General features: G+C 32.6%; 1 protein-coding gene across 2 annotated transcripts; it reads right to left on the bottom strand.

Moving 5' to 3' along the window:
* Positions 1 to 6362: 6362 nt before the first annotated feature.
* LOC106072143 (solute carrier family 35 member F6-like) lies at positions 6363 to 21556 on the bottom strand. 2 transcript variants are annotated; one of them, XM_013232444.2, is made up of 14 exons: positions 21428 to 21556; positions 19139 to 19227; positions 17621 to 17688; positions 17338 to 17393; positions 16063 to 16124; positions 15155 to 15234; positions 14311 to 14443; positions 13733 to 13827; positions 13205 to 13249; positions 12707 to 12887; positions 12403 to 12485; positions 12260 to 12302; positions 11601 to 11707; positions 6363 to 10109 (listed from the first exon to the last, which is right to left on the bottom strand). In XM_013232444.2, the coding sequence occupies exons 1-14, from the start codon at positions 21520 to 21522 to the stop codon at positions 9978 to 9980; spliced, it is 1269 nt and encodes a 422-aa protein (XP_013087898.2). In that variant the 5' UTR covers positions 21523 to 21556; the 3' UTR covers positions 6363 to 9977. The 2 variants fall into 2 exon arrangements, with proteins under 2 accessions (XP_013087898.2, XP_013087899.2); XM_013232445.2 differs by having other exon boundaries at positions 11616 to 11707.
* Positions 21557 to 21914: the final 358 nt, after the last annotated feature.

Raw genomic sequence — 21914 nt, 5'->3', positions numbered from 1 at the left:
GAGGTAGAATCTGATTCTTAACGAAACAAAAAAAAAAGTACAATCAATGTGCAATTTTAGCGGCCAGTTTTGTGAAGTCTGGCTGTCCGCCTTTTTCAGAGGAAGAAACCATTCCGCGAAGGCGAAGGGGTTCGGTGAGCCCTGTCTATGACCATTAGGGCACTTTTTGAAAATTCAAAAGCATAAGGTGTTGACTGTACAAAATTAAATGCAGGACGTAATGATCTTTTTTTTTTTTGAAGTAACACTCTATAAGTTGTAGGCCTACCGAACTCACTAAATTAAATTAAATTGTATCCATTTTCTTTTTCAAGGTTAAAAAAAAAAGTATTGTTAACCTAGAATCTAGTTACCAATTATGTTTGATTATTAACCAAACAAAATGACATTATTAAAGGTGTTTAGCGTATTTAAATATATTGACAACTTTTTGTGTGACGAAAACACGCACGCACACTCCATTAACATTGTAGGCCTATATTATACTTGGGCTTCTTGTGTGTTTAGGCTACGGGTACACATAGTTAACAGAAAACGTTTATTTTCGTTTTAAAACACTAAGAGAATCATCCGATGTTTACTCCCATTGGCGACAAGCAGTGTAATCGGCCTTGGTATTTAGGGCCTGCAAAAATCCGACCTAGGTTCTTGAACAACCAAGTACTTACATAATATATATATATATATATATATATATATATATATATATATATATATATATATATATATATATATATATATATATATATATATATGTGTGTGTGTGTGTGTGTGTGTGTGTGTGTGTGTACACATGGCACTTATGCGAACATAAGCATTTATATTGTTTTTCCTTCATATGACAGTTTTTGATTTCCTCCCTTGAGATTTGGAAAACTACTTCCTCATCATCAATGTGGAAATCCTGTCTGCTTGAGTCAATATCTCGGGAGTTTCTATTCTGCGACAATTTCTCTGTAGCTTTTTTTTTTTTTTTTTTTGTCACGTGGGTCAATTGGAGTCGTGCAGATGGTTATTTTATATGTATCTATCTATCTATATATATACTTTTTTTTTCTTGAATATTTCCCCCTTTTTCTTTTTTTCCTCTTCCCCTCTTTAATATATTATTTCTCTGTAGACTGCACAAGCATTCGCAATATTGACAATGGTGGTGAAGAATTATTTTGCAACATTAGTAAAAGGGTAACATATGTACACAAAAAAAAACTAAATACTAACTTAGTAACAATTGTTACAAAAGCTTGTTGTGATATGAGGTGATGTATATGCTCAATATACGAATAACAGAGGAGGAACGATGTGTAAGGCAATAGCAACAGTTTTCATAGTAGTAATCTATATTATAAAGTAGAATGTGAGGGGTATGTATGTATGTATGTATGTATGTATGTATGTATGTTACTTATAGACATCAAAACCGCTTGACCAATCTTGATAAAACTAGGCAGGAATGTTCCTTGGGTACCAACTTAGACCTTAGTGAATGTATTGTAGCCCTAAAACAAATGTAAGACCCTCAAAAAAAAAAGATCTAAAACTCTAATTCAACACTAAGATGATAAAACTTCTCTTCGCACAGATAGTTTAATACTTTAACACATAAATATATTAATTAAAGTCCATTCATTTCATATTTTGATCAAATAAACATTCAAAATTGGTTTTCTAAAGTTACATTCGTTTACGAAAGCTGCGAAGCCGAGTTGAGATAGGCCTAGATCTATATTCATTCATGAATCGCGTACTAAAAATTATTTCGTTTAATTGTTCACTTTATAATCCCATTTATTTAACAAAGCTATCGCTCTTTTCGTTTTTAATAGATAAGAATGTATCGACTTTGGGTAAACCATTTTCGCAAAACTAATTTTATTTTCGTAGCGAAACTGAAATAACGTGAAAGGATCATTAGCTACGTTTAACATACATCTAAATCCAATCCACTAGATTATTTAAAAGAAATGTTTTAATTTTAAAAAAAATGGATTTAAGCCTATTAGCTATTTTGATTTGATAGCATTATTCACACTATTTTAACATTGACACATTCGGTTTACTTATTACGTTATTATTTCGTTTAATTGCTTACAAAACACTCTCAGTGACTATATCGAAAGTAATGCGCAAATAAAGACCCGCGGGTCGCGGGTAACATATGTCTAGTAACTAATATAATTAAATACAATCAGGTTTATTTTAGGTGATACACACCCTGCAAATAAATTGTCTAAACGTAGAAGTTTAGGAAAGATCACTCTCCAAGAAATTTAATTTGATGAACTTTATAACCACTAAGATTCGCGTTTTAAATAAGGTTTGATAAAATAGGTTCGAATATATACTATAGTATTTTTAAATTTACTTTAAATGCTTACAAACTTTAAAAAAAAATTGGAAAGTTATATAGCTAACTAAACATTTATAGTTTTGATTTTTAAAGTGTAAATTTATTTATTGAAAAGTTAATAAATTAATCAAACATTAGTTGTTAAAAATAGCCTCCCTTAAAAAGTACGAAACCCAGACTCCGCATTAGCTATTACCTCCCTTAAAAATGTTCTCCGTGAAAACATATCCAGAAAGTAGGGCCGAGCACTGGCAGGAAACATATAGATGTCTGACCATATACAGACAGACTAGCTCTTCTTCAAATCTTATATCATATCTCTTTGTCTCAGACAGGGTGTCCGCGGCTTCCTGAAATTCCAGGACGTCCTGGAATTTCCAAAAAAAAAAAAAAACTCAAAAAGTCCTGAAAATCTCACTCCTGGAATTTAAAAATATCTCCTTGAATGTCCTGGAATTTCGCCGATCGAAAAAATAAAAAAACGGCAAAAAATAAAAAATAAAAAAACAATAAATGCGAAATTAGCGTTAGACACGGAGGTGACGGTTAATTGCTCCTTGCCATAGATAGATCTAATCTATTTCTAAATGTATAGATAAAAAATTAAGTATCGTTATCGGATCGATTTTTCCCTGAAATAGGAACTACGTTACGTATCTTTTTAGTCTTTATTTTTCCTGTTTCATTTTGTGTCCTTATATTTTCATCGGGCTACATTGTTAGATCATATTACTTCTGTGCACTGGCAATTTAATAAATAGGTCTAGTCTATAGTGATCTAGATGTGTGTCGTAGATGTAGATAGATCTAGAATCTAGATCAGTGGTTCCCAAACTTTTTCGTCTCGTAGACCCCTTGCCATTTTTTCTGATTTTCGGTAGACCCCCTGCTCAACTTGCACATTTCTGCAATTTCATCAAAACATTTTTTTAAAACAAATTTCTAACTATATAGTGAGTTGAAGAGTGAAAGAGTAATTTAAAACTACACAACTACGGATATTATGTTTCATATACGAATTTGTATTCAGCCATAGGCTTACCATCGTGCCCTTTAGTATGCTAACAGTTACTGAAACCACGAATAAAATCAGTAATACTTATAAGGAAGATATTTCTAACATACGTTCTTTGCACAATAAAATAAAACAAAGATGTGCATGTTTGAGTGTGTGTATTTTTTGCATTGTAGGCCTATTAAAACCATTAGAAAGAAAGCTATAATTTCATTGTTTTTTCTTTTGACTTGATAATAAATAACGGAAAACCTTACAGTAAAATTTAAAATCGCATACAAGAAATTGAACAATAGTGCCGCAATTAGACCCTAGCATACGCTGGAGTGAAAAAACAACAACATTGACCTATGTAACTAGTGTATGGGTTTAATTTATCTATAGCTTATGCTCGACTGACCATGCCAATGTTATCTTTTTTTTTTTGCCTGACCACTCAACACTATTGCGTATGCCGTATGCCCAAGGAAAAAAACGCGTGATGGTCAACACAATCAACTATACACACTACAATAGGAGTAGCCTACATGTGTTGGCTCACTACGTCTATCTGACCAGATTGTTACAATCAGTCGAACATAGTCTATTTTTTTTTTTTTGGAGTGTGTGGATGAGTTTTTTTCTTCTTTAGATGGTTTTCCTAATGCTCTTAGATCTATATAACAGTATAGATCTAAACTTAGATATCAATAGTAGGCCTACAGACTACCATTAAATGTAGCCTATGCTTCGCAACATCTAATTTAAGGTTCAAGCTATAAATAGGTATAGCCTAATTGGTGTTCCCGCTGTTAATAAAATATCGTTTGTCGCAAATTGATTTATCTAAAACGATCAACTACGCTTATATTATTACTATAAACTAACAGCTACTATCGGTATTAAGCCAGAACCAGAAGCGGTCTTTGAACTTAAAATTACAAATCTGATGACCAGTTGTTGGTCTGAAACTCATGAACACGTAGGCCTACATCTAACCACTATAGGCCTACAAGCCAGATTGCACTTTACTTATGAGAGATTTACATTAGTAACTAGTTAAATATATACTAACATAATTTACATTGACCCTCCCACACACAGCCTATACGGTTGGTGGCCTGCTGTGTACATACACACGGACACGCTCATGCCACACAGATTAATTTGTGATAGGCCTATCTGTTTAAATATTGTTAAGCTTGAATAAATCAATCAGTAACAGAGTTTAAAACAACAAGGTATATAAAAGGGAAAAAAAAATAAAACCAACCAATATAGGTCATATGTTATTTAACAGGTTCGTAAAATGTTCAGCAACACAAGCTATTTACAGACACTTAGGCCGAATATCATTTTTTCTTACTATTCTGCAATATTCGGCCCCGGCCAAATATCGAAAAGTACTATCCGGTGCGCCCCTAATATATATATATATATATATATATATATATATATATATATATATATATATATATATATATATATATATATATATATAGGCCCTATTTATATGTATGCTTAAGTAAAGTTTCCCATTCAGACCTTGCGATCAATAAAACAGTTGATTACGAAGGCCGTTTCTTTGGTCCACGGTCAATGGGCATGGTGTCACGTGGCCAGCACAACAACCAACCGCCTTTACTTTCGACAACTTAAGTCAGGTTAGAGTTTGGTTAACCCAGGGGAGCCCTAAAAAATCCCAGAATTTGAACCAAGGACCCCAGCTTCAGAAGCCAAAAATTTATGCATTCAGCGCCATCGCGCCACTACTAATAGGGCCTATATAGTAATCTGTGAGAAATGCACCTTGCGTTGAAATAGCTAAAAGTAGGTTACATAAAACCAAAGACCAACATAATAATGATCCTTTTGATATAACCATAGACATAAATAAATACAGACCTGGCCAATTAAAGAGTTTTATGAAACGAAAATTTGTGACTTGCAATTTTGTGTACTTTATTATAAAGCATTTATGAGCAGTATAAAAGTGCTTTTTTAACTTTGATACACACCTAGATATATATATATTGTAAATAAGGAGGCACTGTAGCTTTGTTTAATCTCTAAGAATGAAGATCATGCAACTTTTCATAATTCGGAAATCCGAATACAATAGATATACATGTTTTCAAGTTACAAGAAGTTACTTCCTTTTTCCAGTCTATATTTATTTATGTCTATGGATATAACCTAATCAGAAACCCCATTGGCAGCGAAAAACATGCTGGGAATTACTCCCTTAGAGCACGTGAGAGGAAGCGAGTTTTAAGTTCGCCTTGTCCCCGTACAAGGACAGCCTCTGTGTCGGCCATGAACCAGTTATCTCTCTATCAAATCCTTTTCCCAATCGCCTTTCGTGCAGAACTCTGCATTCATAAAGAATGTGTTATATTGTCTCGTCGTCCTCCATGCAATGGCGACACCGTGTGTCGTAGTTCTCCTTCCACCGTCCGAGGTAAGCACCAATTGGACAGTGTCCGACCCGGAACTGGGCTAGGACTGCCTGTTCCGCTCGATTCAGTTGCCACCATGCATCTCTTTTGTCTGGTCTACTCATTGCACTGTGGAGCTCACGTCCCTTGTCCGAAGAATCCTAGCCATCGTACCAAAGTGCCAACAAACTTTTGTCGGCTAGGGATCGCACACGTTGTTAAGTGCACGGTTCATCATGCTTTTGATATAACCATCTTATCATATAAATTATTACAGAGGTTCCTTCAAAAGAGAAAATAATGACATCCTACGCAAATTCACATGTTAATCTATTCATGCATGTTATATAGATTTAAACTCTACTAAATCATTGGTCTTCCTGGCTGATTCAGGCAACCCATTCCATGCTCTATCATTCCCAGAATACCCATGAAGCAGACACACATAGAGAGTGATCTGTCCCTGTAAGTTAGAGCTGCTGGAAAAAAATGTGACTGGATTAAATGACAAAGTTCATTAAAACATTTGTGTATTTATTGTGCTGTACATATTTTTTAAAAAGATGCATAAGTATTTATATTCAAGTCAATGTGTACTAAAGCATTTATTTCAACATTGATAGTGTTACAGACATTGCAACAAACAATGAATTAAAGTATTCCAAATTACTTTGAGTCTTACCGAATAAAGTTGTGTCACTTCAAAATAACAAGTAAATATCATATATATAAAGAAATGCAAGAATAGAGACACCCAGGTAATGTAAAGTTGTCTCATATCAAGTGCAATTGTAATCTCTCTCTCTCTCTCTCTCTCTATCTAGATGTATTTATATAGCATATATTCACTTATTTTGTGTTTCTTTTTTGTTTAATAAATCATCTAGTTCACAGAAAGTAAAAATTAAAACACCAGTGAAAGAACTTTATACCTAACATATTTAAAAACAATTATATGAATTTCTTGAACTACCATCCGGAACATATGTCTAAATTAATGCATTTAAATGTATTAAATGTAAGCTTTAAACATTTTTCTAGTTAAAAACACAAATGAAAGAAATTCTGGATATTTGGGAAAAGTTTAGGATTAAGTTTTAAGCTATTTAAAACATGTTTATGAGAAGAAAAAGTAAAAAAAAAAAAAAAAAAAAAAATTAGAGTTCTGACGACGGCAGCATAAATCCGACAAAAAAAGTTTCATATCAACACTGGGAGCATTTATCTGGAGGGTTAAACAAAATAAAAGTTGCACTTTATGAAGGTAAAATGTTGTCTTTAAAAAAAAAACAACTATAAACAAGAAAATAAAAAAAAATACTTTAAAAAAACAACAACAAAGCTTATAATAAGCGTAATTGTATCAGTTTGGATCAGTCATGTAGTTACATTTGTAAGTGATCTAGACTAACAATAATAAAATATTTATTAACAAAAAAAAGGGGGGAGGGGGGAACGACCTGACTTCCAACTCATGGCTCAAGCCTCCTCAACCCAACACTGCAACCACTCTACTAGTGAAGTTCTTGTGAACAAAGAAGATTATAGAGTTGTGTATTGTTTCTATAGTCTTGTATTTCACATCTGCGTTCACCAAGACTCAGATAATGACCTATAAATGGGGACTATTTCACCTTATACCACTACTTCAGTCAAGTACAATGTCTTTCCCTTGTTCAAGATACCAAACAAAAATAATTAACTACTTGGTTAAATTTTTTTTTAATTGATTCTTGTGTTGTCAGGAAAAAGAAATATTTGTGCAAAATTTTCAGCTTGATCCTGAATTGGGTGTAGGAGAAATAAGATGTACAAACTTTTTACCAGACAGACAGAAAGATAGATAGAGTGAGTTGATATAAGCTTTGTAAAAACAGGCTCATTGTCTGTTCAAAGAAATGTCTTCTCTACCTCACTCTGTGTTGCTTCATCATTAAGACGACCAAGAAACCAAGGGAACAGTTAGTCCATCACCAAAGCAGCTTCTCGTTAAAAGCATTGAGGTGTAGTTTTGGTGGCATTGAGGTGTAGTTTTGGTAGCATTGAGGTGTAGTTTTGGTGGCATTGAGGTGTAGTTTTGGTGGCATTGAGGTGTAGTTTTGGTAGCATTGAGGTGTAGTTTTGGTCGCATTGAGGTGTAGTTTTGGTGGCATTGAGGTGTAGTTTTGGTGGCATTTAGCCTCTCACCATATTTGCAAACAAATTGTTTTAAGTTTTGGATGTTCCTTCAGATTCTGAAGATAATTACATCCTAGCCCAAGGATGGCAGTGGGCAGGGTTTGAACCAGGGACCTTCAGGAGCACCAATCATCAGTCCAGTGAGCGTACCACACAAACAGGCCGCCATCCTTGAGTGATATTTTTAAAGGTTGTAGGGTTGTCTGGGTGTGCCAAAATTATGAAGACTACCAGATTATGGATTGCTAAGTTTTTTGGGACTCTTCTGTATTTAAATGTATTAAATGTAAACGAATATTCTATTACTTATTGTAAATCTTATTTTCCTTGTAGATTTTCAAATGAACATTATCGTAAAATTCAAACAGATGTAAAGTCCTCATGAAAACACAGTAACATAAACAGCTGTATTGTACAGTAGTATAATTACTTTTATGTAATCACTATACTGTAAGTCATGTAAGGGACATATGTAAACATAGTGTAATATATAAGAAGTAAAATACACTGTTATTTAAATATTTTAAACTGCTTAATTTAGCAAATACTAATGGCATTTTTTTTTTACATTGAGCATACATTTGTAGTTTTTTTTTTATGAAAGACAATGTACATGGAAATTAATTATAAATTGCTAGCAACATCAACATCAACAATTAATTATTACAATATTTAAGCAGTCAAAAAATGTTCTTGGGATTACTTTACAAAAATAGGCAAGAATAACTTTAAAAAAAATTATGTTCAAAATGTTATGATATTTATTATTTTGTGTTCTTAACACATCAGCACAATTTAGGCTCGTTCAAAATGTAAAATTAAAAAAAAAAAGATTTGGTAAGTGACATTGGTAGAAAATGTAAAATTCTTAAAATTTTTTTTACACTGTTTAAAATTAGCTTGATCCATCAAGAATTTAAAAAAAATAATATCTTTCATCTTTCAAAAATATAATAAACTATTATAATATACATGTAAAACAAAAATTAAAAAAAATTGTGCACCAATAAAAATGCAAAATATTTGTCGACTTTTATAGACCACTAACACAGAACATTGTGCTGTTCCTACTCATCACTCCCGACTCCTGTCAAATAATTTGTATATTCAAGTTTTTAAAAACTATTTCTGTAACCCTTAAAATAAAGCTGTTTTTTTTTTTGAACTTGAACATTTGTGATTGGACTCTGAACATACACATATACAGTAGCCACCACTTGTATTATAAAAGTAAATTACATCACATCATCAGGACAAAAAGTGTTGTTTTTTTGTACCTCTTTTGCTGTCAAGCACAAGGTCCCTAATTTAATTGGCACAATGGCCCGGTTTTTTGGGGCACAACAGAATAGTACCATGCACAGATGCTCTACATATCTGGCAGGGGTTCTCAAATGTGGGTCGCGACCCCTTTTGGGGTCGATTGATGATTTGCCAGGGGTCGCCAAAGACCATCGAAAAAATGAATTGTTATTGTCTACTCTTCTATTGCTGTATGTGTGAGCGGGGGTCGCAGAGGAGTGGGGGATTGTAAAAAGGGCCGCCGAGCATAAAAGATTGAGAACCGCTGGCCTAGTGTAACACACAAAGCCGCACAGAATATTTGGCACTGCTTCCTCAAAACTGTTTTCAGGAAAAAAAAAAGGAATATTTCAGCAATCAACGATTGCTTTCAGCATTTCTAAGAAAAAATACAGGTATAAAATGTCAATAATAAAAAAAACATTATGCTCATTTTTATCTCGTCTTACAGCATTATGAAATCTTAAACATATGCATGTTCATATCTGGTGAAGATTTAAACTGTGCAAGCTAAACTCAAATTTGTGTATGAAATTAGCAAAAATAAAAGTCTTAGTTTGTGACAAATGTTGTTTTTAATACTGGTACTATCTCTTACAATAAAACGTTAATACAAATTACAATTTGACCGCAAACCCCAGCTTCAAAACTAATTTTTCTTTCTTTTACCAGTAGAGTAAAAAAAAATTTTTTAATTTTACTAAAATGGATCGAATTATGAATGGACTGCAGGTTTTTTGGCCTTGCCCTGTAATAATGCAGTATTTTCATCTGCCATTGAATTGTACGACTCTTCTATGTTACCATCATCTTGGACTGACGGATGCACAGCATTGGGAAAGTCCTCCTGAAATTGAAAAATTAATAATTGTTTACACTAAAAATTTTATTTTCAACTCATAAAATATGTTTTGATATACCGTAAGTAAAACTTTCAGGCCATTTTCTACAATACAGAACATATTACTAATAAGGCCAGCAAAGATAAGATTAATAGAGAATCAGGACAGACAATAATTAACTTCAGACAAAGCTTATTTTAACTGCCTATCAGTAGACTATGCTTGTCTATACAGGCTGATATACAACCTTCTTTTACAGGGTAAGAGAGACATACAGGCACTAAAAGATTGGTTATAGAGTAAAAAAGCAAAAAAAACACAAAAACAAAACAAAAGAAAGAAAAACTATCATGAACAAGAAGAAATAAAGATTTGAATGTTTCTGATTTCTCTTTGAAGAGAGACAACACTATTGAATATAATTTAATCTAGGCTTATTTGGAATTAGCTTATTCTTGTCATAGAGCAGCTCAGAATAAAGGGAGATAACCTATTACAATTAAAAAAGAAGAAAAAAAGTTTATGCACTAGGAAGATCCTATAATGAACACGAGTGAACTAGAAAATTATAGGTTACAAACTGTCATAACAAACTAAAATGAGTTTCTAATAGACCAATCTAGACAGAAATTTCTGTTCTCCATTTAAAATTCTAGCGCATGACAAGACTTTTTTCCTATGAATTTTAATAGGCTATTTCCCTTATATTCTAGCTGCAATTCTGATATTTTGCAATGTGACCGCAGCATGTACTGAAGTGTTCAGCACAGTGAACAAGTATTTACTCCTTCTCTTTAAGTTATTTCCATCAGAGCTGAATATGGGAGATGAGCCATTGGGTTGTGGATCATACAAAGCTTTGACTGAATTAAAAAAAAACATTTTGATTTTTGTGTGTCTGTGTAAGCCTGGCTTTCCTGCCTTTTTTTGCTAAACCATGACTCCTCCATGAGATTTTGCTGGACCTCTTTTGCCATAAGAAGATATATTATCCATAAGGAAATTTGTCTAACAATTAGTGCATGACACATGCACATACAAAAATTTAACTATAGAAAACAAAATATACATTCACACCTGATTCACTCAAAAGTTACATGTGAAATGTTTCTATCAGATAGTTAAATAGTATTTAATGATTTGTTTGTATAGCGTTCTATGATTTGGCAAAGAAAAGGTTGTAGTTGACATATGATATCTCACGGCCGCAAGTCTATTCAACATTCAAAGACTTAAGGCTAGGACCAAAGTAAAATATGAGTGCATCTAAAACCTGCTCATCAAAACCACGAAGAAGGAGTTATATACTGTATGTGTGAGACCTTATAAAGCAAAGACACTGTGTGCAGACAGGCAATTTAATGTGTATCAAAGAACATAGTCAACCCAGGGTTGGTCTAGAATAAAAACCCAAAATAAACCGAAGCAGTCTGAAGTAAAGTCACTGTAAAGCATTTACTCCTGATTCTATAAGACAACAGAGAGCTCTGTCTAACCTTTAGAGCTTCTACCTTATGTTCTTGTGAACACCAGGGCATACAAGGCACATCCATGAGCTGATTATACAAGGCTGTGCCCATCAACAAGAAAGCGAAACCATCCACTGAAAATTTAAAAAAATATAAACACAGTTTAAAAAAAACCCAATAATATAGCAAAAATTACTAAAATTATTATTTAAAATAAGATTAGATTTTCAATATAAAAGACAAATTGACCACAGAGTTAATTTAGTAAAACTGGCACTTCAACTTAATAATCTTAATAGTAGTTTATATTAATAAAAATCTAGTTAAATAAAACTAATTCAGTCAAAAAATCATATAATAAATATTCTTTCAAGAAAGGGGCATGGTGGTTAGGCAAAAAAGCAGTTGGCTTCTGAACCAAGGGGTCTCAGACTTAAACTTCTGTGTATACTGGGATTCTAACTTCAGGATTTTCAGGATATCCCCAAATCCACCCATTTCTAATGAATACCTAAAATTAGTTGGGGAAAATAAAGTCAGTTTACATATCTGCCCAATAGACCACAAGGTCAAAGGGATATACATTTTTTTTTTTTACTATGTCTTTCAAGAAATTTTAATCCTGTGATGTTTGGCTAAAATTGACCTCTCCAATTAGAATGTTGTACTATTAAAGTAATACTTACCTTGTAGAAGACCATATGATTTATCAAAGGGTTCCCCATAAGTCTGAAATATATAGAAAGAATTATATGACCTTTTTGTTTTTCCAAAAAAGTTGAGTGATTAAAATACTGTAAAGATGACAAAATAAATCAACATTGCAAACCTCATTAATTGCATAGTACACAAAAAGGGAGGCAAGCCAAACAATGATAGTTCTGCAGGCATCTATCAATGTTCTATGAACAGCTGAAAAAAAATACAAAAACAGAAAAATGAATATTGCTGTTATTTATTCAAAATTACTGTATCTGGTACTAATAATGAAATAATATTATTAAGATTTCAATTTTATCAGAGAAGATTAAAAATATATCTATATTTTGGAAGACAAAGTAGAATTAATGATTAAAACAAAGTTATTATTTTCAAAACATAACAATCATCATGATAGATATCACTCACAGTACCTGTTAGAGATCTGGTCACTGCCAAACCAAAAAAGTTATAAAACCCTATAGACAACAGGTAGACAATACACATTATAAGTAGCTTGGCATTGTTCCCCATTTGGACCAAGGCATCCAGACTGTTCTCATAGCTACCATTGGCATCACTGCCTGGGATGAAGTACATAGACGGTAGAATTATCTGAAAAAAAAAGATTTGAAATGTCAAGGGTGTAAAGGCATTTTCAGGTTAGAGAATGAACTGTTAATGATAGGCCATCTTGAAATGCAATTTAAAAAAAAAATGAGTTTAGCAGAAAGTTTGAATATCTAATTCTAGCTATCAAATTTATTTCTTCGATTGTTTAAAACATGTTAATTTTTTACCATGAAAGTTGTTTTCTTTATGTAATCATTAAAAAAAATACCTCTATTAAGTAAATGAAAATGTGTGATAAATAAAAAAAAAAAGGATTTAAAAAATCCAGCTTTCAAAAATATAAAAAATGTATCACTTACAAATGTCATGAGGAGAAAACCAAACATCCCTTCCATTCCTACCACCTACAAAATAACGAAATATGATATTATTATTTGAATGTCACTATAGAAATGTATTAATGGTTTTACTTAATTATAATTAAAATTTGATCATTACATTTGTCTGAAAATGTACCTATATGTTAGTATTTCTTTAAAGTAATTATATATATATATATATATATATATATATATATATATATATATATATATATATATATATATATATATATATATATATATATATATATTCTTTTTGGTTTAGACTAGACCTTCTTGAAGGTTTCATCATTAAAACATGCTAGTTGGCAAGCTATATATTAAACACATTTTATAAAGACTTCAAGGAGCCAAATTAATTATATACTAACACTAGGAATGCCAAAGATATAAAGGGAACAATTATACAAGTTTTAAGACTTGTAAATTACTTAGTGATTTCTGGTAGAAAATAATAAGTATTAGAAATGATCTATAAAGATGTTCCCTTCAATGTTTAGAACTTACTTGCAAGGGAGGGAAATTTCTTTTTTTCAGAAAGAGCTCTTCAATAATCATTTGACTGGCACTAACCAGCTGACCAGCAAGTATAAGAACAATACCTAAAATGATATGAAACAATATATACAATTAATTTAATTTTAAAAAAGAACAGAGCAACTCATATAAAATATAAGGCTTAACTAAAACCCTTAATGTGACAATGAGGAGGAAGAAGAAGGAACTGTGGAGTAAATTTAGTCTATAATTTCAATTTATAGTTAGTGTTGATCTCAATAGAGAATAAAGGTTGAGGGACAAGACATTAGATACAGGGGAAAAAATTAACATATAACAAACAATGTAAAATGCACATATAGAAACATAAAGGAAATGAGTGCAATTCATATTATAACAAAGTTAACTCTTTTAGTGCAGGGTTACTCTCAGGGAGTAACTTCCCTAGCGCTGCTGGTGGAGACATATATTCTTTTAAAATAAAATCAAATATGTTAAATTATATAATAAAATGTTTAAAAAGTTACGATAGTTTTAGTAACTCAAAATAATTTGCACTGACAGAGCCTAAAACTGCAAAAACTTACCTAAAATTGCTTTTGTTCCTTGACTATTTTTGTTTTTGAAAACACTAGAACAGCCAACAAGTATCAGCCCGGCCATGACCACCATCATACCCAACCAGTGAATTGGTTTCAACTTTCTTTTTAAGAAAATTTTCTGTCAGAAAAAGGTTGCAGTATTTCAAAGTATTGAACTGATTAACTTAAGAAAAAAAAAGAGCAGTAATTTTTTTGTGTGAATAAATATTTCTAGTAACAAAACTAAAAAAAATTGTATCCTTGAAAAAAAAAACAATGCTAAAAATTTGATCTGTAAATTTTGTGAATGTGGGAAGCGTGGTCGAGAGGCCAAGTGCGCTTGAACTTGGCTTGGCTACCTAGAAGGGGGCTCGAGGCTCGACACCCGACTTGGGCAGAGTTGTGTTTACTGAGCGCCTAAAGGTAGCACGGAAAACCAACTCCTAGATACCCCCCTCCCCCCCCCCCCCCCCCCCACTGGTCCACAAATGAGATTGGACCAAAAGCGCTCTGAGCATGCTATAAGCATGAGAGTAGCGCTATGTAAAAGCTATAATAATAATAATAATAAATAATTTTAGATTGCATGAATCTTCTCCAGAATGGCAAGGAATGACTGAGGAGGACTGAGGAATGACTGAGAAGGACAGTGTTTTACATTGGTCCATCATGACAGAAATGCAAACCACATACTATCTGGACTGGAAGTCATCAAAAGCACTTACAAATCTTTAAATTTTTAGAAGTGAATGTAAAAAAAAACAAAACTCCAGCCCCCAGAAATTAAAAGGTCCTGAAAGAAAAGTGTATGAAAAATAAACTATTTTGTTAGTTACAATTAAATACTTACAGATAGAATTCCAGCAAAAATGATGATTGCACCTCGCAACATCTGCCACACAGATGCATCCACATAAATAAGACCAATACCTAAATAGAGTTGTCAATCAAACCAGTAAGTAATTTTTTAAATAAAATGTGCCAAGGTAATCACGCCAGTAAGTAATTTTTAAAATAAAATGTGCCAAGGTAATCATGCCAGTAAGTAATTTTTTAAATAAAATGTGCCAAGGTAATCACGCCAGTAAGTAATTTTTTAAATAAAATGTGCCAAGGTAATCACGCCAGTAAGTAATTTTTTAAATAAAATGTGCCAAGGTAATCACGCCAGTAAGTAATTTTTTAAATAAAATGTGCCAAGGTAATCACGCCAGTAAGTAAATTTTTAAATAAAATGTGCCAAGGTAATCACGCCAGTAAGTAATTTTTTAAATAAAATGTGCCAAGGTAATCAAGCCAGTAAGTAATTTTTTTAAATAAAATGTGCCAAGGTAATCACGCCAGTAAGTAAATTTTTAAATAAAATGTGCCAAGGTAATCACGCCAGTAAGTAATTTTTTAAATAAAATGTGCCAAGGTAATCAAGCCAGTAAGTAATTTTTTTAAATAAAATGTGCTAAGGTACTCATACAACATACTGGCTTTATGCTACAGTAGAAATATCCAAATATTTTATTTTGGTAACACCTAGTTATTTATTAAATATGTTTTACAACTTTTTACTTCTAAAACCTTTTTGCTAAGTAAACCTCATAACTTATTTCTTATATAAAAAAATTGTGTCAATCTCGTATCTATTTATTACACATTATCTCAGTATTTATTCTAAAGTAAAACATTGCAATTTTAAAAATCAATTATGTGACTTAAACAATCAGTGAAGTCAACTTCTTTTGAAAGTAAAGGTAAGTAACTCACCTGCCAGAGAAGTTCCTATAAGATCACAGCAAGTAGGGACTATCAGAATCCACTGGAAAATTCTGTCAGGAATAAAAATGAAACACATTGTCACTTAAATTGAAAGAGGAATACATTTTTTTATTTCACATTTTAGTTACAGTCAAGAAAATAATATACAAAACCATAATAAGACCAGCAGCAATGTATGCAGGTGAGACCTGGACACTGACTAAGACATCTGAAAATTTACTTAATACTCTAGAATGAAAAATTCTTAGGAAAATCTATGGTGCCATACAGGATGAAACAGGGTGGAGGACACGCACAAACCATGAGATATATTAATTGTATGAAGACCCACCAATAGTGACCGAAATAATTAATAATGACTTATATTATATAAGATAAGATAAGATAAGAAATAAAAAAGAACAGACTAGGTTGGGCAGGTCACCTTGAAAGAATGTCAGATAACAGAGGAGTGAAAATCGTATACAGGCAAAAACCAAAAGGCAGGCGACCCAAAGGCAGACCCCGAATGCGATGGATTGATGATGTGGAAGCAGATCTGTAACAGCTTGGGGTTAGGGCGTGGAGACGAAAGGCCCAGGAGAGATCCAAATAAAAGGATGTGTTGAAGCAGGCCAGAGCCCTCCATGGGCTGTAGCACCACTGGGATGGATGGATGACAGCTACAGTCTTTTAATCAACTTTTTTGGTCAATCTTTCAACTAAGAACAGGAGATACACTTTAGATTTTAACTTAAACAGAATAAACCTCACACACCAAGCCTACTGTAGAATATTTTGTGCACCCTTAAGAAAATGTCATACCTTCTTTCCATAAAAGTAAATAAAAAGTGAACTTTCCTTTTCAGACTTTGCAATCTATGGGGTAGATGATGTAAAGGTTATCTGTTAGGTACCCATTAGAGCTAGGTGGACTCAGGTGCCCAAGATCCCCAAATCACAGTCTTCAACCTGGGACCCCCAGTTAGGAAACCAAGCACATTACCGCTCTGTCACCGCACCTCCCCTCCTGCTATGCCCGAATTTAATTAACCTCACACAGATCCTATCACCACAACAACCCAGCATAACCAACACTCTGCAGGGCAGTGCAGAACAACTGAGTGGAACAGCTTGCAGACTGCAAAAGTGCTCTCAGCAGAAAAAAACTGGCTAGATGAAATAGAAGAATCAACTCTTTTCTCTTTTGCTAGAGAACTCTGTGGCACTTAGCACATGACCCAAGCACATAAAACAAATTTTATTATTGGCTGTGGTGTTTACCTTGGAGGAATTTCTTGTCTTGGGGGTTCTTTACCAAGCTGATTGGACCATGTGACCTAAGATAGAGACATTGAATTCAGTTTGTAAGAAGCAATCCTGTAGCATATTTGGAGGTTAAATTATGTTAGAGATTTAGGTCAATATTAATAGACATAGTCGTAGATTATAGATGTATTTGTCGTAGTTGTTTTTGTGTGTCTCTAATGTACTATATCTGACTTTGTAGACAATTACTTTAAAACATGAAAGATAACTTAAATGTTCAAATCAAATTATTCCTTACAGCTCTTTCATATTCTCTATTTTGCCGATGTCGTGTAATTAAAAGACCAATCAAGCAAGTAGTCTCCCCTGAAATTTTTAAAAAAACACATTCATTATTGTTAACAAAATTATGCAATTAAATCATTAAATACAAATCAACTATCTGATATAAACAGTTCACATGTAAATGTTGAGTGAGTCTGGTGTGAATATATATTTTGGTTTTCTATAGTTTTCATGTTTTGTTTGTTGTAATCCACAAATTGTAAGACAAATTTCCTTATGGATAATAAAGATTATTCTTCTTCTTAATTAATTTATTAATTATTAAACTAATTGAATGAATTTAAAATGAAAAATATTTAAATTTGAACAGATGGACATTGAAAGAATGTCTGTAAATGAAAAAAGAATATAAAATATAGATAAAAAAGGACACATGTAAATATTGGCTTTGCGCACACTAAAAAGGGTTTTTCAACATTTTTTCTTAGCACTAAATATTTAACCACATAAAAAAAAAGATTAGCCAATATAAAAAAAAACACAAAGAGTTTTAAAAAAATATTTTCTTCCTCTGCTTTTTAATAATTTAGTCCTCGCCACTTAAATATACACTTTTTAAAAACATTTTTTAGTTGCAGAGATAAAGATGTTTCGCAGTGTTGAAATAGTAAGTCAATGTTTATTTTGTCTAGAATATTTTTCCAAATGAAAAATGGCTTAAAATCATCATCATCAAAATCCTTTTGTGAGAGGGCCTGAGAGGCTCGAATCCTCTCTTGTGAAAGCCCTGGACAGAAAGCCTGCTCCTGTGTTTAATGTCACCATAAAGGGCAAGAATTTATGCTTTCTCAAACTTGCTGAGATGGAATTCAGCAAGGCAAGGAGAAATCTAAATAATGAAGCTTTTTTTTTTCTACCTTCAGAGGAAAGACCTGCATTAAAATTCCCCCATCAAAACACTTTTTGGTCCATGAATTCTAGTAGAAATGCATTATTTATATACAAAATGTTATTTCTTTGGTTTGTCATTAGTTCTAGATCAAATCCTTATAGCTTTAGCTGCCACCTATCATCTTTTTGCCCCATCACTAACACACATACACATACAGCTACTTTGAATTCAGTGTTTGATAAAAAAAAAAAAAAAAGGATTTTTCAATTTGTTTTTGTAAAGTGTTATTTACAAAAGTTTTTTTTTTCAAAATTTACAATTTAGAGATCAATAGGCAGACCCTACTTCCACTACAGCCCAACATAACCAACACCCTGTACGGCAGTGCTGAACAACTGAAGAAAACAGCACACTTTTTTTCCTTGGCACAGTCTGCAAAAGAGCTCACAGCTCAGCAGCAATAAAGCTGGCTAGAGGAAGAAGAAGTTTGCACACATGCCAATCTACAATGGCAAATTCAAGGATGTGATTCCGTGTTTAAAAAAAAAATCAAAATTTTTGTTATCACCCCCAAGTAGGAAAATTAGTTATAAGTGAATGAATCAGTGAAGTACATCTTTGGCTTTTGGATATACTCACCTATAAACATCAGCCATGTTTGAAACCATGGGTGGTTGAATTTGTGAGGCTCCCAGGAAGTACTGTTTTCATACTTATAACCTTCAGCACTAAACAAAAAAAAGTTATCTATTTAAACATATAATTTTTGGTGTGTATTTAAAAAGTAGGACAAAATCAATTTGTGGGATGTGGGGCTGGCAGGCAAAAGCCGCTTGGCTACCTATCACGAGTGTTTGAGCTTGAAACCCAATTCAAGTTGAGTTGTCTTTGCTGACTGTCTAAAGGTAGCAAAACCTTCTCCCAGATACTCTCTTCCCCAAAAAGTCCACAAAAGAGATGCCCCTAAGTCCATTCAACTCTGATTTTATGGGCACCTGACATTAGATGGGGAAAGTAAAGGAAGTTGGTTTTGACAGCCTCGTTAACCATTGGCCATAGAGACAGATGACTTATATTATCAGCCCTATAGATCACAATGTCTGTTTACTTTTTAAAATTGCTTTTCTAATTTTATTGTCTAACCTGTTTTATGAACTTGGGGGAGGGGGGGTATCCGGGAAAAGGTTTCGGTGCTGCCTTTAGAGACTCAGCAAAAACATCTGAGCTTGAGTTGGGTTTCAAACTTGAGCCACCTTGATAGGTGGCCAATCAGTTATTGACACTTAGTCACACAACTCACAATTAGTTCCAGTGTGCTGTAGATTTAGGTCTATTGTACTCAATTTACAAGTTAAAAATCTTCTTAAATATAACACCAAGAAGAAGAAGATATCATAAGATCTTATGTGGTTTCCTAAAGCTAAAGGCTTGAACACTTCCTATATTCTATTTACTAGAACACTTTTCTCATTTTTTAAGAAAGGTTAATTCATAGGTGGTTTACTAGGTAATTATTCCAATACTTTGTGGAACACTTATTCAGGCCTTGCGAAACACTAGGGTTCTGTGAAACACAGTTTGGGGAACACTGCACTAGGCCATACATCTCAGTTCTTTGCCAGGGCACTATGGAAAGAGCAGTCCTTAAAGTCTCGGAGAGCCTTCAATGAACGAAGATGTTTAGGTAGAGTATCTATAGACTAATAATAAGATTTGGGACACTGACCTAATTACAGGCAGCTAGTTAAATGACAACTAGAATTAATTCATTTTCAGTTATTTAAGGTTGACTAATAGTTATAGCTTTGCAAAAACCACTTTCAATTTTTGAAATGTCAAGTTGTTCCCACTGACATGGCATTTTGACTATGAGAATTTGTTATCTCATAGACATAAATCTAGAACATTATATATGACAGGTATTATAAATATATATATACTCACAGCTACCTATGATATAGATCTATCATATCTTATTTTATAAAATACAGAAATTACTTTAAAAAAGAGGATGGTTACTTCCTATGCGTGTTCCTAGGTTATGACTTAAATTCTGACTAGTCATTGGTTTTCCTGGCTGGCTCAGGCAACCCATTCCATGCTCTAATAGCACTAGGGAAGAAGGAACATCAATACAAATGTGTCCTACCTCCTAGCATATGAAACGAGGAATGTGCTTTTGTGTCTTTCTGAGTATTTTATTAGGTTTTGTTTTTGTATTTGAAAATTATGGTTCAGTGTTTTATGTATAATTGCTACTTTACTTTTACATATCTTCAATCCTGAGAGCTTTCTAAATTTAGTGATTTTACTAAAGGTGTTACTGAAGTCATATGATGTGAATATTTTTTTATTATGAATCTCACTGCTCTACTTTGTGTATGTCATATTCCAGTTTCTTAATGTTTTCTTGAGTTGAGGGGTCCCAAACAGAGGTAGCATATTCTATTATTGGCCTAAATATCCTGCAACTAACAGATAAATAAATAATAATAATAAATAAAACACTACAGACTACATCACTACAGCAGTGACTCAGTAATCAGTAATCCTAATCATGATAATGGACTAATGCGTTAGTAATGGTGTGGTGAATTCAAATTGTTATTTTATTGACTGAGTTTAACTGTTGTTTTACATTTATCAAATGTATTATTTTTCCTAATTTTAGGTATATGTTTGTTCTTCCAGATCTAGATCTCTAGTACATGTTTCAAATGTATTGAATAATAATTGAATGTTGAAACTGAAAGTTTGTTTGGCACGCTGACTCAGTGACTGCTGACCAAAACAACTAACTAGTATTAAGTATTACTAACAACTTTAACAAGGTAACAAGCCTAATAAATTAAATAATTGAGATCAGGTGTCTAGGAATCTATATCTTTTAAATACTGACATATTTCTAAATCATACTGATAAACATACATGCATTGGAGCTGAATTTTTTTCGTTAGTGTATTAATGCTTCCTGTGACCAACATTCCTAACATAAGCAGAACTTGTTTACATGTAAGCGCCATTTTGAAAAAAGGAATATCATGTGAAAATGTTTTTAGAGTCACGTGACATTTGTAGGATTATATTATTATTATCACTTATTATTATTATTAAGAATTTTTTTTTTTTAAATCCAAATCTAACTTTGATACATTAATTTTGTGTGTGCTGATTCAGTCAACTTGTTACATGCTCAAATGTAAAAAGAAAAAATATATGCATAGACTCAATAATGCGCTTTATTATAGACTAACATTTGATGCCATGATAACAAGCGAGAGAAACTTTTGTCTTTCTGAGCATTTTATTATTATTATATTATATAATTATTATATTTATTTAAATATTTTTTATCTTTACTATATTTCTATTTGTAAAATGTGGTTTAGTTACAGCATAGACAGGACTGTTTTGT

This window comes from Biomphalaria glabrata, chromosome 3 (genome assembly GCF_947242115.1).
Source record: "Biomphalaria glabrata chromosome 3, xgBioGlab47.1, whole genome shotgun sequence".
NCBI lineage: Eukaryota > Metazoa > Mollusca > Gastropoda > Planorbidae > Biomphalaria > Biomphalaria glabrata.
This window is presented reverse-complemented; position numbering and strand designations above follow the sequence as displayed.